The 23,062-nt window shown below is 47.1% G+C and overlaps 2 protein-coding genes across 6 annotated transcripts; one reads left to right on the top strand and one right to left on the bottom strand.

Moving 5' to 3' along the window:
- Nucleotides 1–220: 220 nt before the first annotated feature.
- On the bottom strand, nucleotides 221–2,691 carry SWI5 (SWI5 homologous recombination repair protein). The gene is made up of 3 exons (XM_077787801.1): nucleotides 2,105–2,691; nucleotides 1,064–1,158; nucleotides 221–806 (listed from the first exon to the last, which is right to left on the bottom strand). The coding sequence occupies exons 1-3, from the start codon at nucleotides 2,389–2,391 to the stop codon at nucleotides 742–744; spliced, it is 447 nt and encodes a 148-aa protein (XP_077643927.1). The 5' UTR covers nucleotides 2,392–2,691; the 3' UTR covers nucleotides 221–741.
- Nucleotides 2,692–3,844: 1,153 nt separating this feature from the next.
- Nucleotides 3,845–22,736, top strand: GOLGA2 (golgin A2). 5 transcript variants are annotated; one of them, XM_021551347.2, is made up of 28 exons: nucleotides 3,845–3,951; nucleotides 5,093–5,215; nucleotides 5,533–5,613; nucleotides 8,943–9,077; nucleotides 9,677–9,720; nucleotides 9,846–9,909; nucleotides 10,368–10,427; nucleotides 10,904–10,984; nucleotides 12,703–12,741; nucleotides 13,237–13,299; nucleotides 13,527–13,620; nucleotides 14,273–14,379; nucleotides 14,911–14,969; nucleotides 15,203–15,344; nucleotides 16,340–16,429; nucleotides 16,596–16,703; nucleotides 16,800–16,887; nucleotides 17,337–17,680; nucleotides 18,497–18,610; nucleotides 18,888–19,112; nucleotides 19,349–19,448; nucleotides 19,528–19,607; nucleotides 20,174–20,327; nucleotides 20,468–20,535; nucleotides 20,813–20,915; nucleotides 21,162–21,268; nucleotides 21,432–21,600; nucleotides 21,708–22,736. In XM_021551347.2, exons 1-28 carry the CDS (start codon nucleotides 3,904–3,906, stop codon nucleotides 21,953–21,955), a joined length of 3,138 nt encoding a protein of 1,045 aa, XP_021407022.2. In that variant the 5' UTR covers nucleotides 3,845–3,903; the 3' UTR covers nucleotides 21,956–22,736. The 5 variants fall into 5 exon arrangements, with proteins under 5 accessions (XP_021407022.2, XP_021407021.2, XP_021407023.2 ...); XM_021551346.2 differs by having other exon boundaries at nucleotides 17,334–17,680; XM_021551348.2 differs by lacking the exon at nucleotides 5,533–5,613 and having other exon boundaries at nucleotides 17,334–17,680.
- The last annotated feature ends 326 nt before the right edge of the window (nucleotides 22,737–23,062 follow it).

Here is a 23,062-nt window from a genome sequence, read left to right as displayed (position 1 = left end):
AGTCACCCTCAGCCCTATCAGTGACATTGAAACACTCGTGCTCCCAACATCATCATGCAATGTCCAGCACAGCACTCACTCCCACCATGACTCTGCAGTTAGAGCAAAGTGATTCTGCACCTGCACATTCCTGGAGAAAACATTTGAATAGTTCATGTCTCAATATAGTTTTAGAATTTTTTCCCAGGTTCATGCACTGTTTTATAGGCTCTTAAAGTGATTTACTGACAAATGTGAAGGCTGCTTTATTCAGAGTGAACAGTCAACACAACTTTACATTTTGCCATTTACTACAGAAATGATACAAAACCTCCAGATACCAGAGCAGGTAAGTACAAAAATGCAGAACACCCAGACTTCTCTGGATTTGTTGATAAAACAAAAGAAACCCCCAAACCACCACAATTTCTGCCTTCTTCCCTCCTTTCTTCTGAGGGTTTTACTTTCAAAGCAGCTATTACATTGCACATTTGTATGCCCTCACTTCCTCTATCCATTCAGTAAACAAACAGCCCCTGGATACTGTAGGGAATCAAAGGGTCCATGGAAGAGGCTCAACATCAACCTGAACTACAACCTTAAAAAAAAAACCTGTTGATCAAGTAGTACATGAAATTATCTAAAATCCTACATCCCTTTTCCAAAGGTTCCTTTCTGTCTCTCCTAAACCAGGATGACACCAATGTGTAATGGCACAGTGACAGTCACTTTTGCATGACATGGCAGCTTCCAGGTTCAGGACTAGTCACTGAGTTCCAGGTCATACTCAGGATAGAGCTGTTTTGTAGTGACCCCTCGGATAACAGCTAGGAAATAAAAAAACAGCATTGCTTTCATTAAACAAAGATCATGGGAGTCAGAAACGTGGTGTTTTCTTTCCCTAATTATCCCATAGCACATCCTATAGCCAAGAAACCCAAGGTTTTGCAGCTATGCCTCCTGCATACCCAAACACTTTTTTAAAAGTGAAGAATTGTAACACAAGCTTTGCTTCCATAGTAGCAGCTTCTTTCTGTATGAAAACACTGACTAAAAAGGTCTTGAACAGCTTTCCCTTTCTTACCTAGCTTGCCCAGGAGCATTTGCCCAGCATCTTTGATTTCATTGTATTCATGGAGCAGAGAGATGTGCTTGTCCAGTTCCTCCAGGCTGTAGCCCCTGTAAAATAACACCAGGAAGGTCAGAAATGACACAGGGGGACTGGGATTTCCTGCTGCTGTGGGGGACACCAAGCCTGGAACCTCAAAAGCAGACTCAACACAACAGAGTGCAGTTCCTGCAAGTCCTAAACATGAAGATCTACACAAGCTCAAGAAAGCCAATGCACCCAAGTTCTCAGAATCAAGTAGAAACAAGAGTAGGCTGTGGTGAATTCCTTTGATACGTATCTCTAATCTGTATATAGGGAAAAAATTAAGAATCGTAGAATCATTTAGGATGGAAAAGACCCTCAAGAGCATCAAGTCCAACCTTTGGCTAAGCACCACCATACTGACTAAACCAGAACACTTCGTGCCATATCCAGTCATCTCTTGAATACCTCCAGGGATTGTGACTCCATCACCTCCCTGCCAGCCCAGCCCAATGTTTAATCACCCTTTCAGCAAAGAAATTCCTCCTGATGTCCAACCTGGAGTTCCCCTGGCATAGCCTGAGGCCATTTCCTCTTGTTCTGTTGCTAGGTTTGTTTACCCTTGAGGATAAATAAAAAAGAGTTCTGGAACAGCCTTTGTTGTTCTACCATTTCCATCCTATGCACCACATTTACCTTAGAAAATATAAGTCTAACACAACAAATAACAAGTGGCTAAAATTATCTGTTCCCAGTAAACACATAATTACCTCAGGAACACCCAGGCTAAAACAAAAATCCTCTTATGCAAGCTCCCAGTAAAACTTGTTTTGCTTTACCACACAAAGTGGAAAGAATTCCCTCTTGTCTCTAACAAGTCCCATCACTTACAACACTGTAACCAACATTGCACCATACCAACAACAGCATCACAGAAGGTCAGCTCTCAGCTCCAATTCCTGGATCACATTCTATTTTAAAAACAAAAATAATTAAGGCATCAAGTAAACACTGAGCTTGCCAAGGACGTACTCTGACAATAATTGTGCAATTTCCTGGTCTAGAGCAAGGTTTTTCTGTTTCAGCTCTTTGATTTCACACTGCAGGGCTTCTTCGCTGGCTCCATTAAGCTGGAAGGACTTTGGAGATGGGATCTGTAGAACACAGAAGACACGTAGCAGGAACTCAGCTCTGGGTAAGATGTTACAATGCTGCAGCACTAATGTGAAAATAGCGTACATGTCACTTGATAAAACAGGAGAAAAGGAAAAAAATATCCCCAGGGTGGGCGGGGAGGGGGGTTCAAATAAAATGTGCATTAGTGTACATAACACTAGTGTGCTCCATACCACATCTAACCACACTTTCGAGAGCTACACTGTAAAGTGAAAATAAATAATTCAAATAAAATATATTAAAAAAATATTAAAACAAAAGAATTAAAATCACAATGTGCCTTTTAGGAGAAACTCCCAGCACGACACAGTGCAAACTGCAGTGCTGGCGCTAACCCGGGGAACCCTCAAGGGAAAGCCCTCCCCACCGGGCAGGGCCGAGCCCCGCCAACGAGGGGACTCGTTCCCCGGGGCAGCCCGCGCAGGACTCACCGGTGCCCTGAATCCGGCCGTGCCGCCCCGCCGGCCGCCGGCCCTGGCAAAGCAGAGGGCGCCGCGTCAGGGGCCGGTACCGGCACCCGCCGCGGCGGGGACGCGGCCCGGGAGGGGGGGCAGCGGGGAACGGCTCCTACCTCCTGGGAAGGGCCCGCGGCGGCGGGCGGCGGGGCGGGCTGCGGCCCGCGGCCGGCGGGACCCGCTCGGCCAGGGCTGAGGGCTCCCGCTGCAGGCTCGGAGCTCCCGCCACACCGGAGAGGGGGAGTCCCCTCGCCACAGAGAACGCCGGGAGTTGTAGTCCCCCCGCCACAGAGAACGCCGGGAGTTGTAGTCCCCTCGCCACAGAGAACGCCGGGAGTTGTAGTCCCCTCGCCACAGAGAACGCCGGGAGTTGTAGTCCCCTGCCGGGCCCGACCGTGGTGGGGCTGCAGGTGACATTGGGTGTGGCAGGACACAATTGTCCCCCGAGGGCCGCAGGCGAGGTGGTGACATTTGGTCCTTCAGAGACATCTCAGCACCGTGCCTCAGCTGGGACGGGGGCTCAGGAGATTTCGAGAATCATTGAATCAATCTGGTTCGAAAAGACCTCGAGTTCGAAAAATCACTCATGTGATGGAACACCATCATGCCAACCAGACACGGCCCTGGGTGCCATGTCCAGTGTTTGCCCGTAGCCACCGCTGCGATGTTGTTTTCGCAAGGTGAGCACTGCCCACTCCCCCGCTTGTCCCTGTGTCCCACCGGGCCCCTCAGCTCCCCCCGAGTCCCGCACAGAGGCTCGGACAGCGCTGGAGGCCCCGTCCTGCCGCAGGGAGCGTGTCCCTGTCAGCGCCGTGTCCCAGAGCCGGAGCTGCCCGAGCCTCAGCTGCTGCCGCGCTTGGAAGGTCAAAGGATTTGGGATCACACAGAACGACCCTGCCGCCTGCCCTGCGCGCGGGATCAGCCTCGGACACCAAGGGCGGGACAGCGAGGGGAGCCGGGCTGCCCCTCCCGGCATTTGCGCTGGGCTGCCGGGTCGCTACAGCAGCGGGGCAGAGCCCGGTGTCACACGGGGAGCGCGGTGTCCCGCGGTGTCCCGCGGTGTCCCGGGGCCGGGCTGTCCCGGCGGGGCCGGGCTGCCCCGCGTGTCACCCCGGGGTGTCCCGGGGCGGAGCGGGGCCGGCCGGGGGCGGAGCCGCCGCCGCTGCTGGCGGGCTGACGTGGCCGGGGCGCGGGGCGGACATGGCGGACGGCAGCAGGCAGAGCCGGTTGGCCGCGGCCAAGAAGAAGGTGAGGGGCCGGCGGTCCGGGCGGGACGGGGCACGACGTGACGGAGCGGGGGCGGCTGCGCTCCGCGGGCCCCGCGCGGGCCGGGCCGGGCCGAGCCGAGCGCGGCCTCCCCGCGGGCCGGGCCGGGCCGCCCCCTCGCTTCGGGCCCGGGAGGCTGCGGCTCTCCGGGGCTGCGGCCCGGCCTTCTCGGCGGGCGGCCGGGGCGAGGCCGGGCCTGGGTGGCTGCGGTGCTGCCAGGGTTCCCCGGGCTGCTGTGCGGGTGTCGTTGTCCCCCCCGCCTTCCTTTTTCCCCGTATTTTTTCCCTCGGGGCGGCCCGGCTGCCTGCGTCCCGGCGGGATGCGCTTCTGTGTCAAAGTCACGGAAACGGGAAAGTGTCCTGGAGCAGTTCAGGCTTCCATTTTGAAATCCTACCAATAATGGGATCCTCCTCCGTCCTTCTCCGTGCCCCGCTGCCCCGCCGTGCCTGCCCGGGGTGTGCGGGCCGGGGGTGCCGTTGTTTGCATAAACAGCTGCCGGCTCTGGGGCTCGGGCGTGCAGGAATTGCACAGAAATGCCGGCAGACCTGGAGGGATTCGAGTTACATCTTATCAGACCGGCACTTCCTGGGCGAAGTGGATGCGATTAAAAATCATTTGTAGATTGTTTCTCCCCTTAGCTTGCAGTTGTTGCAGTGTCTGCTGTGGGGATTGCAACTGTCCTTCATAAAATCTTCCGTGGAGTGGAAAATACTACTATCAGGCAGTGCTTTCTCACTTTGCATGTAGGATTAATTGCCCTTTATTACTTTTGCCTCATTGCTCTTACTTATAACCTTGAAATCCCGCAAACCAGTGCTTTCAATCTCCTTTTAGTTGTACTGTAGAGTGTGAAACAATTTCCCAGGAACAGCATTGGCTGTAAACAAAAGTTGAATGTTTACAACTCTTGTCATAAACCCATCACTTTGGTCTTAACTTTAGCCTTCTCTGGGCTTATTTTGATTCCCGTTTTTATCCCATATCGATAAATTAATGGAAGAGCATTCCCCTTGTCCTTACACTTGATCTGTATTTTTACCAGTGAAGTTAGTTTTGAGGGGTCTTTGAGGTTATAGAAGGCATATATTGTTTGGACTTCAGATTTGTCTTCTTCTGTTCACAGCTGAAGGAATATCAGCAGAAGAACAGCCCTGGAGCCACTGCAGGAACTAAGAAAAAACGCAAAACTAAAGAAGGCAGCAGACCTGCCACTCCCACCACTGATGACCAGCAGCCTCCAGAGAATGTGAGTGTCTCTTTCTGCGAAATCATTTGCCACCTCCCTCTTCTTCAGTTTTCTGGACAGTCTGACCGGAGCTGGAAGTGGTTGTGCTGGGGTAAGAGCTGAGTGGTGTAGGTGCTGTATGAGGTGCCTGCTCTGGAAGGTGCAGCTGGCATTGGAGGCTGTCCAGTGGTGCCCTGGGTGTGCCCGGAGCTGCTGGGCTGAGGCGTGTGGTTCCCACGAGCTGGATGAGGATGGTTCCTTGGCTGCCTTGGATTGATGTTTTCTCTCTGTCCTTCTCTGAGCCATTTCTCTTTCCCCTTTTCTTTCGCTTCCTGTAGATTCAGAACATTCTGAAGGTGCTGGTGTCAGACCTTAACCGCTCCAATGGGGTAGCCATACCCTCATTGGACAAGAGGAAGGTGAGGCAGTGCTTGTGTCCCTCGCAGTGACTCGCTCTCCCTCCTGCATGTCTGGGTTCTGTTCACACTGAGCTCCATCTCCCAGGATGGAGCCTTGTCCTCACATATCCATTGTCAGTTGCTTCAGTTTTGTTGCTGTTTTTATTAACATGGAGCTCTTTCTTACCATTGCTTGTTAAGTGCTTGTTTCCTTCTGGTTAGTGTCAAAGTTAACACGTCAAAAAGTGAGCCTTGTCAAAAAGTCTTTCTTGAGACAGCTGAGCTTGGAGGAAAACAGGAATTTGGGGTGAGGCAATAAACTAATTTGTAACAGCTGAGGAAGACTGCAGTAGGAAGAGGTAGTGATTCCTTATTCTGTATTTCTTCTGCTCTTAGTGTCATTGCTTTGTTTTCTGGAGCTTGGTTTCTGAAGGGCATGTTTCTGCTCATCTCCAGGCAAACAGCTGCACTGGCTGGTTATTCCAGCCACCCATTTTATGACAGGCGATGAAGCTGGCACAGGTGATGTACAGTCTGGCAAGTAGCAGGGGTGTAAATATGCTTAGGCAGGAAGTCAGATACTTCAAAGCCAGGCATGTACAGGCTTCAGCCTCTTCACATTCCCAAGATCCTGAAGAGGAAAGGGCAGGAAGTATGCCAAGGAGCAAGAGAAAGGTGCATACGTGAACAGCATTTTAAAACCACTTACTTTCAGACAGTTAGTTTGTTTAAAATAAGGCCCAAACTGTGATAAAACTCAGAGAAGTCAAATTTTGTAGCTGAGAATATTCTTCCAGTTTTGTTGTACCAAAGCTCTGCTTTTCATTTTCACTTGCATCGTTTTGGTAGCTCATTTCCCTGCCATTATTTCAATGTAGTTGTCATAAAGTAGTTAATTGTTATATTAAATGCATATCCATGGGTATCCAGCAATAAATATAACTATAGTAATCACATGGAGTACCTGACAGATAAAGTGAAACCTGCAAGGTGGAATGGAATTCCCTCTGAATTGCCTTTGTATCCTTTTTCCCTTTTTTTTCCTTTTGTGTGATAGTATGTCTGACACACAGAGTGCCACCAGCGGGACTGTGTTGTGTAGGTTCTGTAGCAGCAGAATTCGAGTGATGTGAAGACACACTGCCAGCTTTGGGGTGCTGGGTGTGCCTCAGAAAACTTGTGTTGTGGCTGAAGTGTCACTGTTGTCCTGGAGACTGTTTTCAGTTAGTACTTGTCAGCTCAGAGTAAGTTAAATTTTGGGAAAAGAGACTTGTTTCCCATTGGAGGGTGAAATGAAGATAGGTGGTCCAGTGCTGTTGCTGAGGTGACACTTAGCCTTGCAGTAAAGGCCTACCTGTGTCTACAGCTTTAGTCATGATCTGCACAGGGAGCATCTGTTGCTCTATTCATTCTTGTTTCCCCTTTCTTTTTTTCTCTTCAGAGATACAGTTTGATCTGATTGGCTGTTATGGAATTTTTGGACTGTTGTGCCTAGAGTTTTCAGAATTATTTGAAAACTAGTCTTTACCTGCAATATGTAATGAAAGAACAATTTCTCATTCCAGTTTCTGTCCTGTAAATGTCCTGAGTCAGGAAAATGCTGTTTAGAAACTTGATGCTAATAGGGTAGAAAAGCTGAAAATTGGCAGCTGAGCTGCTGCTGCCATTGGTGTCTCATGTGAGGCAGAGCCCTCCCTTCTCTCTCATTTGAGCTTTCTTGGCTCTGAAACAGAGGAAAACGAGCAAAGTCAAAAGTCTTAGTGTGAAAGCAAATGGATCCTACTACATGCTAAGCTGAGCAGAATTACTGACTTTTTATTCTATATTATTGGAATGTCACAAAGCATAATTTCCATATAAGTGTTTTGCTTCTATTGCTTTCTGTTTCAAACAAATTCAAGTGTTCAAATAGTTTTGGGGTTTTTGACAGTTTATTACAAAACTGCTCCTTGTGAGGAAAGGAGGAAGGAGTTCTTGTGGTTAGGGAACATTACTGGTTTCTGCATCTTGGAAGTATTAGGCAGAATGAATGTTCTGATCAGAAGAAATTATCATTTTGAGATGCACTGGGAAATTAATTCTTCCTGTCCCTCTGATGTTTATATTGATGAGTGTGTGATGGATAAAGGTGAAGTAACCTTTAGCTGGAAGAAGTGAGGGAGTTCCTGACCTTCCTAATAAGCACCTAACATGTATTGCTCCTTCAGAGCATCAGTACCTGTCCTGCTAAAAAGAAATTCAGAAAATTCTTGGTTTTCCCTTTGTAGTCTTCCAACTTACTACCTTCATTAAATCTGTCTCCACTGTTGCTGTTTTAACCTTGCTGCTGGATTAGTGAGTGAAGTGCTGAGCAGGTAAACAGGGAATGCCAAGAGAGAGAGAGAGATTTCTTGATTCCTGTGAAGTGCCAAGAAGGAAGTGACTGAAGTAAAAGGGAACTCTTCCAGGTGGAATTGCAGAGCTGCAATATATTGGTGGGGCTGAATGCTGAGATTATCTCTTTTGTTTTGTTGTGTTTTTAAGTCATGACTTACTAGAGCTGGATGATGAAATCAATCAAATTAGTGTAAAACACAAAAGCACTGCTGGACCTTTATGGCTGTAGTGCTGTGCAAGGAGATGAAATGGGTCAGTGCAGTGTGGCTTTGTAGAGGGGGCTGCAGATGCCATCCATCCTCTCACAGAGGCTGGATGAGAACTTGCTGTCCAGAAATAGTTTTTTGGCGCTTCTCTTTTCTATTTAGATTCTTCTAGTCATGGGATCCATGGCTGCAGCAGGGCCACAGGCACCTGCTCCCAGCCACCCTCCCTCTGGCCTGTTCATAAATGTCCTGTTTCTAAACTGGTGGGTCATGGCATGCCACAAATTTCACCGAGTTTTAGACAGAGAACTTGAGTCTGACTAACCATTTTTGAAGTAGTCAAGCCTCTGTTCTTTTCCATCTTCATTTGCATACAGTGACCTGTGTTTTCCCCAGGAATACCTCAAAGGTGGTGCTTTTCAAAGCACAGTGACATTTGGCTTTGCCCTTACTTGATTTTTGGTGAACTTTTTGCAGTGAATCTCACATGTGAACTTAGAGTTTGGGTGACATTATTGCCCTGTGTTAAAAAAGGGAGTTGGATTGTGGGACACTGGTTCTTTATGGAAGGACACACTCCGGGACAGTGTTTGTGGTTGATGCAGCCACCTCTCTGCTCTGGGGAGAACACAGGTTCCCTTCCACATGTTTCTTAATGACTGTTCACATCTGTCTGGTTTTCACAGGCAGGCCACAAGGTGATGTGTTGCTGTGTGTGTTTGTTCATTTTGCATGAAGGCTGTAATCCTGTGCTGTGTTTTGTGACAGGCATACTTTGACAGTGATGTTGCCACTCGTAGTGCTGAACAGCTTGCTCCCGATGTCCCTGTGCTATCTAACAGCAACAGCCTCCCTAGTTGTGGTTCTGTTCTGCCTGCTCCTGAGAGCATGCAGCTGACACAGGTTTGTGACTTATCATCAATACTGCCATTGAACCATTGAGTGTTGGTTAGTGATGCCACATTAGTGTGGAGAAAGATGACCTTCATAAATATGACATGCCTAGTTCAGGTTTTCTCCTGTTAAAAATACTACATTCTCCACTCTCCATGCAATCGTCATCTGTCTGTGAGAGCACAGGGAGTACTAGCAGACATGTGGCCCTGCAGCTTCCAAAGCTATTTTCCTTGCTACTTCATTAGCTGACAGTACCCTTAATAAGACAGGTCTCCAGTCCAATCAGTCTGTATTTCATTTTATAATTAAAGATTCAGTTGTAGTTTTTTTCCAGCAAAGTGTTGATTATCCTGATAAATAGGAACAGCAGACATAAAGCCTGATACACTTGAATTTCTCTATTCCAGAAAACCCAGACTCACACCACTCAGAGATGATGTGTAAGCCAGGGCTGAGTTGGTGTTTTAAGTTCATCTTCCTTTGGGAAGCAGTAATTACAGGAGCTGTGAAACTTGAGCCCAGGTGTAATCAAGTCTTAGTGACACATTCATAAGTGTGACTCCCATATTTTACAGGCTTGTAAATTTTTATGTTTTAATCCACAGATGAATGAAGCTGCGGATCATAAAAATGCTTTGGATGAGAACAGGTGAGTGTCTGTGTTGGCTTTGCAACAGGATCCCAACAAATAAAGGTTTTATTCCTGCCCCAGTGCTGTGCTGATTTGGGCAGCTCTCTGGGAGAGGTCATTCATTGCCAGGTCTTTGTTCCCAGGTCTTTCTCGTCAACAGAGGGTCTCCGTCAGTTGTCTGAACAACTCAATGGCCTGGTTTCCCAGGTACTCCTTTTCATCCATTTGTCCCATTAATTCTCTTGCTGTTTGATGTGGAACTTGAGGCAGACAGCTCAAGGAAACACTCTTCAATCTCAGAGACGTCTGAGCCATCCTACTAACCAATGTGATACTTAAAACATTGAGCAGCAAAAAATCCTGGTTTAGGAATTTAAGGTTTCAGCAGTAGGAAGAAAAACAGAGTGGGATGAATGAATTGTAGTATTCATGGAAAGATGTATTCTTGATTTACTGGAAAAGAATATGAAGTCAGTCTGAATAATTCACATCAGCTTGTCACAGGGGCAGCCAGTGTCTATCCTGAGCCAGAAAAGTGTTTTCAGTGCCTGTGTGTGGTTGGTTGAAGTGATAGGTGCTATAAGGAGTGTTACACCGATAATGGGATCTTACCTAATAGTGATTTGCTTTGAGGACTAAAACTGACTTACTTGATTTACTTCTAGTCTGCATCGTATGTGAATGGAGAAAGTGCTGTTTCTTCCACAAATATTAAGGAAATGGAAGTAAGTTGTTCTCAGTCTGTCATGTTTGTTATTTTTCTTATTTGCTGCCATTGATCACTTGTTTGGATTCTATGCTTACAAAAGTGTTAGTGAGGCTTAACTGAACGCACTGATCACATACATCACTGTGTAGTGTCACCTGGCGCTGTAACTGGGTAGTTGTGACCACAACAGTCAGAGGCAGTTATTAGAGATGTTCCCAGTTTGGGGACTGGGGGTAATCTAGCTTCCATGCAACTGCAGTTCTTATTTCTGATTCACTTTTATGTCAAAATGAGGCCTCAGCAGAAACGGATAAAATAGGTTGATGTCCCAGCTGCTTTTGTTCAAACCACAGATTTTATTTTGTTTGGAGAATCTGATTATATCAAACTGTGATAATGATTTATTTTTCTGTCCTTTTTAATTATTGCTTTTTTCCTTCCCTCCTCCTCTTCTGCTCCTTCCTTTTTCTCCTATATGCATGTGCCCGTCAGACACGTTACCAGGAGCTGGCAGTAGCCCTGGATTCCAGCAATCTAACTAACAAACAGCTCGTTACAAAGATAGAGGAATTGGTAAGAAACAATCCAACCAACCAGTTTGACATTGTCTTTGCTGCTCCTCCACGCTCTCTGGGTGTCTGCAAGGTTACGGGTTCCCTCACAGTGCCACAAGGAAGGCTGCTTACACAGCACTTGGAATGGAACAAAGTGGGCTGGGTGGAAAACCTGTGAGAGGATCAAAGCCTAAGGCCTCTTGTGCATGTGGTGGCTCATCTGAGGAAGCAGAAACAGAGTTTTGTTGTTTCCATTTAAGTGTGCTCTGTTGATGTCCTCACACTGTCCCTGGATGATAAGCATCCTCATAAAACAGCTATTTCTGGTCCTGGTCTGAATCCTTGAAATACAGAATTCTGGTGCTGGCAGCAGTGTGAAAACCTGTTTCTGCAGGTGGTGATGCTGTTCTAAATATATCAGCAGAGTGGGAGCAATAGGTCCAAGAGAGCCTGGGGCTGTTTTCTGATCATATCCTCAGCTTCTCTTGGCACAATGAATGAACTGCTTTGTCCTGTGGCCTGCATGGATTCCTGCTGCCGCTTTTCAGCCTTCAGCCTTAACACTGCAAAAAATGCAACTAAGTGGATCTGTTCCAGACTGAAAAGAGCCTTTCTTGTGTGAAATACTTTCCCCCATTTTGTTCCTCTCTAAAACTACACTTTTTCCATAGTCCAGCATTTCCCATTGTACCCCATGACCCCTCTTTTTGTTTAATTTTTGGTTTTGGGTTATTTTTGTTCTGTTCTTTTTGTGTTTTAGTTGGGCTGCAGAGGTATAGTGCATTGCCCACCCAGGATTCTCATTGTTTTCCAGCTTTTCTGTTTGTCTGGAACTCTGTAGGGCCTTTGCTGCATTTGTGCTCTTGCCTTTGCTTTTCCTGGTTGTGTGCTGGCATTGCTAAAATCAAAACCTCATCACCTTTCCATCTGCAGTCATGTTTCAAAATGCAATGAGGTAGTAGTGGTAATAAAGAAACACCTTGGCAATATTAATCATTTGGGAAAGAGGAAAAAATACTAATTATGTAGTTACTAAAGAAGCATCTGTAAGAAAACTGCCAGGGGGACAAGAGCAGCAAAGGGCAAACAGGGTTTGGTGGCAGCCTGGGCAGCCTTTGTCCCTTTCACACCTACAGATGCACTCTGTGCAGTCACACATCTCCAGTGTTTCACCCATAAGACTGAAGTTGGCTGGGACAGAATTATCCCTTTCGTTGCATTCAGGCTTCAGCTCTGTCTCATACCACCTTGGTGGGAGCCTGCCAATGTACGTGCAGCTCTGCATGACTTGGCCAGTTGTTAACTGGGATAGAGGTCTAAGGAATCACTTAAAGGAAAGGACTTTTGCTTTGGGATTTAGGTATTTGTCTTTTATTAAAAGCATTTTTGCTGATTTTCCTAACACACAAGTTTGATTAATTGCATAGATGTGGGATATTGCAAGTTTAAACTGAAGTTGCTGGATGCTCAGATAGGAACATAGAGGGGTTTCAGCAGAAGTACTGGAGGAGAACTGTGATAATGTACTGGACAATGAAAAGCATATCACATGTATTAGTGAAGAGAGCCCCAAATCTCTTACTTCTAATAGCTAAGATGAACTTCCTAGTCTTCTACAGAAATGGAAATTCTCCTTGCATTAACTGGGGATAGATCCTATTTCATCAAAGTGAAAATGTATTTCAGCAATACGAGAATATTTTCTCTTAATATTGGTGCATCAATTTTCTTCCATAGAAACAGCAGAACCAAGAAGCAGTGAATCAGCTGGAGAAGGTAAAGTGTGTCCTATTTTTGGATAAATACAGAAATAGGGATCTGTTTCTCTTAGGAGTAGAAAACACAATGGATTGTGGCACAAGAGTGCATGATCCTGTATTGTATTAGATTCAGTTTTATTTGTAGCATTTTGACTTCACAAGTTGGGCCTGACAGGCAGCATTCTTATTTTGACCAAAGCTAATATTTAAATGCTCAAGTTGGAGGAGTGCAGTGGGGGCAGGAGTTACAGTTTAGGTCCTTGGCAGGAGCTTCCATTCCAACACTGCCACGTGTGTGCTGCAATGATTGCACTGTGCTATTGCTGCTGGTCTGGGATGGAAAAATGATTAAGTAATTCAAATAACAGAAAATTAAGCATGTCTTTAAAAATACTGGCATCATTTAGATGCTAGAAATAGTACCAGTCAATTCCTGCTTTTTGAGTTTGATGTAGAACAAGGGTTAACCATCTGCACGTTTGTGCTGACCAAGCATTATTCGTTTCTACAGGAAAAGAAGGAGTTTGAACAGAAATTTTCTAAAGAGCAAGCAGCACTGAGGGAACAGTTACAGGTAAGGTAGAGCTTCCCTTACAGTAATATCACCTGACTTCTGCTGTTTTGTGGATTATTGAGCACTCATAGCCCTTACCCTGGAGGCAGAAGTCTGTTCCTTTAGCAAAACTGTGAGTGTCAGCCAGACTGTACTTAAGTGCAAGAGCTCTTTACTTTTGTGACAATAGTGATGTTGCAGTAGCAAGCAAAGAAGTTTTGTGCTAAGCTGATTTTCCTTTCCTGAAGGTTCATATCCAGACCATTGGAATTCTTGTTTCTGAGAAGTCTGAGCTGCAGACAGCCCTTGGCCATACTCAGCAAGCTGCACGGCAGAAATCAGGTACGTGACTGTCTCTGCAGCTCAGGCTGGTGGTTGAACTGTAGATGTCAAGTCACAAGCATGGCAGTTGCTGGCAGCCAGCTCACAGCACTCCCTGACCCCTCCATGAACAGCCTTTGGCACTGGCACTGCTGCTGTCATCGTAGCTGCCACCAGATAGGAGCTTGTTGGTCTCATGGCAGTTGAGGTTCTTTTGTGCATCACTAAAACCTTGTCAGTTCTGTTGGGCCTGGTGACTACCCCAGACTATTCCTTTCTAATTCTTTTAAAACTTGGTTTCCCTTTTCTGCCCTGCCTCCCACACAGCTGTCATGTTAATCTAGGTCTTAGCTGAACTTTTTATTCTGAGCTACATTTGAGCAATTTATTCTAATAGAAAAAAAAAAACAAACCACCAAACAACATACTGTCTATTGTTCTGCAAAGAAGTTTCATCATCTCCCTCTAAAAGTGAGGCAGGTAGTTAGAGAGAGCTGTGCTCCCAGGGCTGTTAGTGAATCACCTGTAGAGCCAGGAGTGGAGCCAGCTTTGCTGATTTACAAAGTTCTGTGTTGCCTGAAGAGCTTGTTGACAAAGTAGAAAGTGCTGTTCAGCCAGTTCCAAAACGCTTTTTGTGGTCTAGCCTCAACTGACTGTGCTCTGACTTGTCCAGGAGAAGCTGAAAGCCTTGCTGCCCGTTTACATTCATCTCGCCAGCGAGTCTCGGAGCTGGAGCGCACTTTGTCCTCCATCTCCACGCAGCAAAAGCAGTCAGAGAAGGTAAGAGTCACCTCTGTTTATGCTTAACCAGCAGCTCTGCCTTTGGCTGTTTGCTTATTACTACACTGCTGCAAAGTCTGCAGTCCCTGCTTGGAGAAGAGGCAGGAATTAACCTTGTTAATTGTTAATTAACCTTTTAAAGCCCTGTATTCCCCATGATCAAGGCAAACTTCATTCAGGTTTCTGTGACTAATCATACGGTCCAGTTGGTGTCCTCAGATCTGGCACCTCACTTCATTAGTCTGGCAGCTCCACACAGGAGAGACATCTTGTCCCAGAAATCTCCATCAAGCACACACACTTTAGTATTGTCTTTAATCCAGAAGTTTGCAGAAATACTTGCAGCTTCACATTTGAAAAGACTGAGCAGACTTATTCCTGGAAAATTCAGGAGGTTCTAAGCAAACCTGTCCTGAAGTTTTTGCCAAAGTTACGACCTTTTCTGTTTTAGTTGATGTGTTAAAGGTGAAATGAAGTATTATTTGTTTGGCTGAAGTCTATAGATGAATCAATAATTTCCTTTTTCTCCAGCATAATAAAGAATTAGTGAAGGAGCGAGACAACCTGAAACTGGAACTGTACAAACGAAGGTAAGTCCCTTCTGCTCATTTCTGCAGAAAAGCCCCAAAACAACAAATGGCAAAGACCACAGGTGGTGACTTGGGAGGCTGAATATTCAATTTAAAAAAAAAAAAAAAAAAAAAAAAAGCAGTCACTAGATGTGATGTTTCTGTGATTCTAGCTGCCAGGAAGCATTGGTTTGTAGAACTTTGACCTGGACATCACCAGGCCCAGAGCCACTTTAATTTTTTGTTTGTTTTAGCAAAAGTAGTGAGGAAATAAAACAGCAGAATTCAGAGCTGTCAGAGAAAGTTCACTCCCTGGTGTCCCAGAACTCAGCTATGAAGTTGGATGTGGAAGATTTGCAGAAGAAATTGGAAATGGCTGAACTGATGATTCAACAGGTGAGGGCAGAAGACACTGATGACACTGCCACACTTTCTTCTGAGAGAGGGGGCAAGGGTTAACTCCTGGCTTTAAAGGAAGGCATGAAATCTCATCAAGACATCTTCCTTGGGAAAAGCTTTCAGCAAGGCCTCAGGGGAACAGAAAAGTTTGTGTTCTTTAGGGTGTTGGAGCTGTACATTGATTGAAAAGCACAGATTGATTGATAAGCAATGTGACATTAGTCTGCTAAAACTGTTGTACAGTGAGAGAGGGTGAAATGTGGAAATACAGCAGCTTTTGATTGTGTATGTTCAGGATTTTGGTTTTTTAGTTCTGTGGTCTCATTGAATAACCAGCTGAGTAGGGGTGATGTTCGTACCCACCAGTGGAAGGTGGTGAATTGGACAGTGGCAGCTTGAAGTCAGCTGGGGAAAGAATTAATGGAGCCAACTGTTAGCAGGTCAGAGAGCAAGCTTGGTGTAACCCTGAGCCTGGGAGGGAAGAAAATGCTTTTTTTTTTTTTTTAATTCCTAGAATGTGTCTTAAGTTACCCTTGAAATTAAGCCAAATGGTGCTCTTCTGGGAAAAGTACTGTGCCTCAGCTGAACCAGCCTTGCTGCTCAGTCCACTGACATGCTCCAGACACTGGTTTTAAATTTCTGACATGTCTGACAACTTTTAAGGTCACAGCCTTTTATACCATCTGATATGGCTGTATAATGCAGACGCTGGAAATGCACAAAATGTCTGAGCCAAAGTTTGATTGAATCCTATTTTTTTAATTGGAAAAATAGCAAATGTAAAACTGGTAGGGAGTTCAGCCTGTTTTATAAGACTAAAATCTCAGCTTTTTGTTTTTAATCTCCCTGATTTTTTCACACTGAACTTCACTATGAGTTGGAACACTTAAGAACTGTGGAAGGTTACAACATGGATCATGTGGCAGGTTATTCTCAGGGGAAAGCCTGTGCAGAAACTAACATTTTGCCTTAACTTTCTGATTTTTTAACAGTTCTCAAGCCAGGGAGGAAGTCTGGATGCAAACCAGCAGCTGCAGATTGCTCTGGAGGAGAAGGCAAGCCTAGAAACCCAGGTAGCTCAGGTAAGAGGTTGTATGAAACATGATTCAAATCTTCATGTCTGTAAGGAATCTTGTGGGGTAGAAAACTGTAGTCTGAGCTTTGCACTAACACTGGTTTCTTCAAGTTTTATCCCTTAAACCAAATATATTTAGTCAATATGATGTTGTTTGATTTTGTTTTGAGCAGCTCTCAGAGTCACTCCACCAGCTGCAGGCAGAAAGAGATCAGTATGTGGAGAAACTGAGGGAGGAGGGGAACATTTGGCAGCAGCGAGTGCAGCAGTTCTCTGAGCAGGTAATCCCAGGGGCAGCATCCCAGCTCTGGACAAGCAGAGGCAGCAGGAAATGCTCCATGAACATTGTTGTAATTTTAACTTGCGTGGCCTTGCAGGTCCACACAATGGCAGAGGAGAAGGAGAAACACATGGCCAAAATTCAGGAGCTGGAAGACAGTGTTGCAGAGCTGTTGAGCACATCAGGTAGGGCTTCCAAAGTGGGGCTTCCCACTGCAGAGTGGAGCTGGATAACTTTGTCCTGCTGTGCAGATGAAGCAGGAGGTGTATGTAGGTCTGATGCTGGGAAGGCAGATGGAGACAAGGTGACCCTAAGAAACCTTTTCTCTTGGGAAACAGGAGAACAAGTGAACTCCTGCAGTGAATGGCCCAGGAGTTTGGGAAGGCAGGATGCTCCTGCTAGGGCTGTGAGGGAGTCAGCAGCAGACAGCAGGATGCTATGCTTGGGTTTAGGGTAGGTTTGCTCTTTGTTCCTCTCAGTGCTGTGCACTGAGGATTGGATGCTGCAGCTGCTGATCCCTTCTGGGTCACAGAGCCCTATGGGCTGGGGTGTGCTTTGTGTATCCAGCAGAAATGTGTCTCACCCAGCCGTTTTCCCTGTGACTGAGCCCCTTCTGATTGCATTTCCTCAGCAGTGAAGCCCATGGATATTGAGCCTGCCTCACCGCCGGGCCCCACGGCTGCTGAGCTCAGTCTGCAGGAGGAGATCCAGCGGCTGCAGCAGGAGAAGGAGGAGCTGCAGGGGCAGTACCAGGCCCAGGTCCGGGACAACGAGCAGCTGAGCCACCTCAACCGGGAGCAGGAGGAGCAGCTGCTGGAGCTGGAGAAAACCGTGCAGCGCTACAGCGAGGAGGCTGTGGACAGGCAGCAGATCCTGGAGGACATGCAGAGTGACAAGGCCACAATCAGTAGGGCACTGAGCCAGAACCGGGATCTGAAGGAGCAGCTGGCTGAGCTGCAGAATGGGTTTGTCAAACTGGTAGGTCTCTTCCGTGCATCTTTTCTCACTGCTTCCCTCACTGGTGCAATCCTTTTGTAGCGCAGATGTGAAAAACTGGCAGCAGCAATATCCCTCTCTTATCCTCTGAGACCGTGGCTACTCCATCCTTTGATATGCAGTGCCATTCCAGGAGGTTCCCTCTAGTTCCTTACTTCCTCAGGTGTCCTGGCAAATGAATCAGTATCTTTGTGCAGAACTGTTTCTTTTCCTTCTCCTCTATTGGCAGTCAGACTGTTTCTGTCCCTGGGTATTCCTCCTGCCCTTTTACCTGAAGATACCCATTTCCTGTTCCCTTGTATTTGGCCATGTTCTCAACAGTATGCTTTTCTGCTGGTGTCATTCTTATCCATCCTAGAGCTGAATCCTTACTCTTGCTTTGCTTTCAATATAACACTTCCCCTCTGGGGCCCTAGCAGACTGACACATGTCAGAAAAAACTGTTGGGTTTTTTCTTTAGTCCTTTTTGAACTCCTTGTTTTTGCATGTCTGTAGCTCTCTTTGGGATATTCATACCACCCATCTGCTTTGGAGCTGACAGGCTGCATGATGTGCCAGGCCTCTCTTCTTGGCGCTGTCCCAGCACTGATTCCCCTGTCTCTTTCCTTGTTCTTCTCCATCTTCTGAACCTTTATTTAAGCTATTTACTACCTAAACAGTGAATTTATGGCCCTCAGTTACAGTCCATAAAAACACAAGGGATGGCACCCTGTTGCACTGAGAACTGAGGTGGTTTATTAAGAGCCTGTTTCATGGTGGCTGGGGCAGTTTCCTTACACAGACATGTTTATCTTGCAGACAAATGAAAACATGGAAGTTACAAGTGCCCTACAGTCAGAGCAACACGTAAAGAAAGAGCTGGCCAAGAGGCTTGGGCAGCTGCAGGAGAACCTGGCAGAGCTCAAAGAGACGGTGAGCACCAGCAGTGGGATGGCAGGGCCGGATTGTGTAAATTGCTGGCAACTTCCCAGACACTGATGGAAGGATGGAAATGGGTATTGCAAAGATCCAGCTGGGAGCCTTCCCCTGTCATCTGCTGCCTGATGTGGGGGACCAGCATGTGGGGGCAGATGGTGGCTGTCTGCCTGGTTGGTGGCTTTGGGGCAATGTTGACAGTTTGGATCATGTCACACGGATCAGCTTTTCAGGCAGAAGGGTTTGATGTGGTGGTTTGACCTTGTTCTCTCAGCTGGAGCTGAAGACACAGGAGGCCCGTGGCCTGCAGGAGCAGCGGGACCAGTGCTACAGCCACCTGCAGCAGTACACCCTGGCCTTCCAGCAGCTCACTGCTGAGAAGGATGAACTGCACAAGCAATTCCTGCTTCAGACACAGCTCATGGACCGCCTGCAGCACGAGGAGGTCCAGGGGAAGGTGACAGTGGAAATGCACCTGAAAGAGCTGCAGCAGACGAAGGTAACAGTAAGAAGGGACAAGTGGAAAGATGGGAGGTAATCAATAAGTGAGGGATTTGGTCAGTCCCTTCCACCCTGGGCTGTGATTACACCCTGTGCCCTACAGATGAGTGGTGGCTGTCTGGAGCAAAGTACTGCTTGTGTGTTTGTGTATGTGGTGCTACTGTCTGAAGAAGGAGTGAGTCTTTGCAGTCTGGCGTGTGCAGGTTTTTGTGATCCTCTACTTCTCTCTTGCAGGAAAGTCTAGAAGCTGTAGCCAAGGAAAACAAAGAGCTGCAGGCCCAGATCAGTCAGCTGGCAGCAGAAATGGACGGCAGAATTTTGCACCAATTGGAGGGTGAGTGGCTGCATCAGGGAGGAGGCAGAGCTGGGTTCTCTGCAGCACTGCCTCCTTATTCACCTTGCTTCTTTTACAGAAGGCGATGAAGCAATGACTGAAGAAATCCAAAAACCTTCTCTTGTGATCCCAGAGAAGTTTGAAAGCCATGACGAAATGGTGAGTCTTAATGGGTAGAAAAGCCTTTGATTTTAGTTATAAACAAATATCTAGTAAAGGAAAGCAGTTAAATTGCAGAGGTTTATCAGCTGTTATCCTACCAGCTGAGTGCAGTCATGAGGGAAATACAACAGTTCCTTGTGTACAGCAGCAAAGCCAAGACTTCTGCAGCATCCTTGCAAAACAGGCTGGAAGTCTGGCAGTGGTTTCCTTATAATGACAACTCAGCTGGCAGAGCAACTCTCTAATGGAGCTTTGATGATGATGTTCTTTTTAGTTTGGAAGGCAATTTGGAAATGGTGTCAAATATCTACAAGATTTATCAGCAAGTACAGTCATAATACTGCAGTCAAACAGCTCTCAAGGGACCCAGTTTTTAACCTGCACTAATTGGGAATGAGAAGAGGCAGTGGCTGCTGCCTGGCTTAGTTCCAGGGCAGTCACACAGTTCTTTGGTTTCACAGCCATAAATAAAATGGGGTAAACTGTTACTCTGTCCCGAGATGCACCATAGATCCTGCTGAACACAGGGGAAGCACTAATGTTCACTCTAAAATTCTTCTTAGGTCACTTTTGTGACCTCTGCCATGTCCCAAGTGGAGCAGGAGCGAGAAGATCTGAGGAAGCAGCTGGCTGCTCAGAAGCAGCAGTGCAGAACCCTCCTGCAGCAAATCACAGCTCTTAGGCAGGAGCAGCAACATCATGTCATGCTGGATGGAGGTAAAGTCTCAGTACACTTTGGGGACAGTGTGATCATGAGGTGCTGGGTCAGCTGGCCATGGCTGCTCTGAGACAGACCTTTGGGTCTGTGAGTGCATCCTGCCTCAGGAGAAACTGTAAATTGCACACATCCCTTCCAGGCTCCATTATGGATACTGTTCCAGTGGAGGTTCACGAGGCTTTGAAAACTGCCATGGACAAGCTACAGGTAAGCAAAGCATCTCATGTTGTGTCAGCCCTATTACACTGCTCAGCCAGACTAGGATCCAGTGTCAGACAAACACAACACAAAGAGATTGCAGGGGAATAAGCAGCAGATGTTCCATAAGAAGATGCTCCTTCCTAAAAACCTTGCTCACTGCTTGGTTGTAAAGGAGCAGGATTTGTTCCCCAGGCTCAGAGCAGTGTCAGGGGCTGTTATCTTTAGCACAGGTGTTGTCTGTAGGTGGGCAGCCCAGGTGCCTGACCCCACTGTGTCTGTGCAGTTGCGTTTCACAGAGCTGATGCGTGAGAAGGCTGACCTGAAGGAGCGGCTGGAGGAGCTGGAGCACCGCTGCATCCAGCTGTCCGGAGAGACTGACACCATTGGTATGTTGGGGCAGCACCAGCACAGGCTGGAGCTTGCTCAGTGCCTTATTTATGTGAGGAACAGGTCCTCAAACAGCTTTTGGAGCTGGAGCTCTCAAACTACCAAGCCCTCCATGTCTCCTACTGCTGCCTAACTGGGCTAGGTCTCCACAGGGCTGGATTTCCTGGGTCCTCATGGCTCGTACCTCACTATAGGGCTTGTACCCCAATCTTGCAGACACTCCTGAGGCTTCTCTTGTGTTTTAGGGGAGTACATTGCACTGTACCAGAGTCAAAGGGCTATCCTCAAACAGCGGCATCAGGAGAAAGAGGAGTATATCAGCAGGCTGGCTCAGGATAAGGAGGAGATGAAGGCAAGGACTCTTTTCTGTTGTACTGCTGCAAATAGGGTAGGCCTGGGTAGTGCTAACCTTTGTGTGCTCGTTTGCTAAATAATTCTGTGACAGGAGTAGGACTGCAAACCACAGTGGTGTGTTCGTGTGCATGTTTCATGGGCTTTCCTTTACTTTGGTACAGATGAAACTACTGGAACTGCAGGACTTAGTGATGCGCCTGGTCAGGGAAAGAAATGAATGGTACAGCAAGTATGTAGCAGCTGCTCAGAACCCAGAGTTGCTGGCAAGCCAGACTGAAGGTGTGCTTCCAGCAGAGAGGCGCATTGAGCTGAACGCCACCGACGGAGCAGGTAAGCTGCAGCCAGGACAAACTCTGTGCAGGGGGAACAGCCCCTGCTCTCACCCTTGCGTGTGGATGGGAGGAGTTACCTGCCTGCCTTGTCTGTGCTCCTTGCAGGGTTACGAGAGGTGAATCTGTCAGATGAAGCAGAACGCGAGGCTGCTGTTCATCAATCCGGTTTCCCCCCTGCTGACAGTAGAGCTGCGCAGCCAAACCAAGAGGACCCCACAGCAAAGCAAATAATGCAGCTGCTCAGAGAAATCCAGAACCCTCAGGAGAGGCTGGGCTCCCTGCTGGAAAACCCATGCATTCCCTTCTTCTACCGTGCTGATGAGAATGATGAGGTCAAGATCATGGTAGTTTAAGTGGTGCTATATCTTACTGACAGCAACCTTCTGTGGGCCTCAAAGGACTTGACGGACTTGGACGTGCCCATACCTCTGCTCATTGCCCTTGGTGAGAACAGCTTCCTAAAGACATCAGTAAAAAGAGATTGTATCTGATGGAACTCAAGCATCAGACCTCATCTTCTCTTTTCTCTGTTACTTGGTGTGCTTGGAGTACAGGCAGACTCTTAACTCATCCTGGGAGGCAGCTGGTGCTGCCACATCACCTAGGCCAGGCCCAGACTGGGGGCAAAGGGAGTCCATGACTTTTGGCAAAACGACTTGATCCCTTGTCCCAGATTCTGCTGCCACAGGAGCTTCACACGGTTCTGATCCATCACTCACACCTGTCATCAGCCCAGTTCCTTCCAGGGCTCCCAAAATAACTAACTGTTCTGGTAATGGACTCTTTGGACTCTCAGCAGGTTGGGTTTGTTTTCATACTACGTATCCTAAATTCCCCCTTGCTGCTGCAGCCCTGTCTCTTGCACCTGTATTTCTGAACAGGGCTCCAGCAGGCAGCTCCTGGGCAGCACAGCCCTGTCTGTTCTCATTGCCAGGGGAAGGGACCGATGGGAGCCTTGAGGGGTCTTTTGGTTACTTGACAAAGCTTTATGTGATTCTTGGGAGTGGGGTGGAAATGTAACTGCACTTTGAAGGATGATGTGTTTCACTTGTATGTCTGAAGGTTTTATTTATTTTAAGAAATGGGAGAAATTAAGTAAAAGGAAACCACTTAATAAACATGCTTCGTTTTGAATTTCTGGACTTTAGGGGTTCTAGTTCTCCATCTCTGAACTTTCCTCTTCTCCCATTTTGGTAAGAATTGAAGGAGATGAGTGGAAACCAAGATCCCATGACTCATGTTTAAGGTCCTGGGACATAGAGCAGCAAGGCTGGTACTACCTGGCCCTGCCTTGAAGCCATAGCCCTGATTCTAAGGAGAAAATAGAACATGGAGGGAGAAGAGCACTCCCTGAAACAGCAAAACAAATCTGGGTGTGGAGATTTATGCCATGTGAACTGCGTGTCAATACCCTGCAACTGATTCTGCATTCAGGCAAGAACTGCCTGTTCTTAGGATGG

Source organism: Lonchura striata, chromosome 22 (assembly GCF_046129695.1).
Source record: "Lonchura striata isolate bLonStr1 chromosome 22, bLonStr1.mat, whole genome shotgun sequence".
Lineage (NCBI taxonomy): Eukaryota > Metazoa > Chordata > Aves > Passeriformes > Estrildidae > Lonchura > Lonchura striata.
The sequence above is the reverse complement of the archived record's forward strand: the minus strand, read 5'-3'. Positions and strand labels throughout refer to the sequence as shown.

What these genes read in the sequence shown, in the direction of transcription:
- GOLGA2 (XM_021551346.2), top strand. Translation starts at nt 3,904, where the DNA reads ATGGCGGACGGCAGCAGGCAGAGCCGGTTGGCCGCGGCCAAGAAGAAG. An exon ending in AGAGCTGTTGAGCACATCAG is followed by an intron (nt 16,888 to 17,333) that starts GTAGGGCTTCCA and finishes GCATTTCCTCAG; the next exon opens with CAGTGAAGCCCATGGATATT. An exon ending in TCATGTCATGCTGGATGGAG is followed by an intron (nt 20,328 to 20,467) that starts GTAAAGTCTCAG and finishes CATCCCTTCCAG; the next exon opens with GCTCCATTATGGATACTGTT.
- SWI5 (XM_077787801.1), bottom strand. Translation starts at nt 2,391, where the DNA reads ATGCACATTTTATTTGAACCCCCCTCCCCGCCCACCCTGGGGATATTT. An exon ending in ATTGCACAATTATTGTCAGA is followed by an intron (nt 1,159 to 2,104) that starts GTACGTCCTTGG and finishes GTTATTTTACAG; the next exon opens with GGGCTACAGCCTGGAGGAAC. An exon ending in AATGCTCCTGGGCAAGCTAG is followed by an intron (nt 807 to 1,063) that starts GTAAGAAAGGGA and finishes TTTATTTCCTAG; the next exon opens with CTGTTATCCGAGGGGTCACT.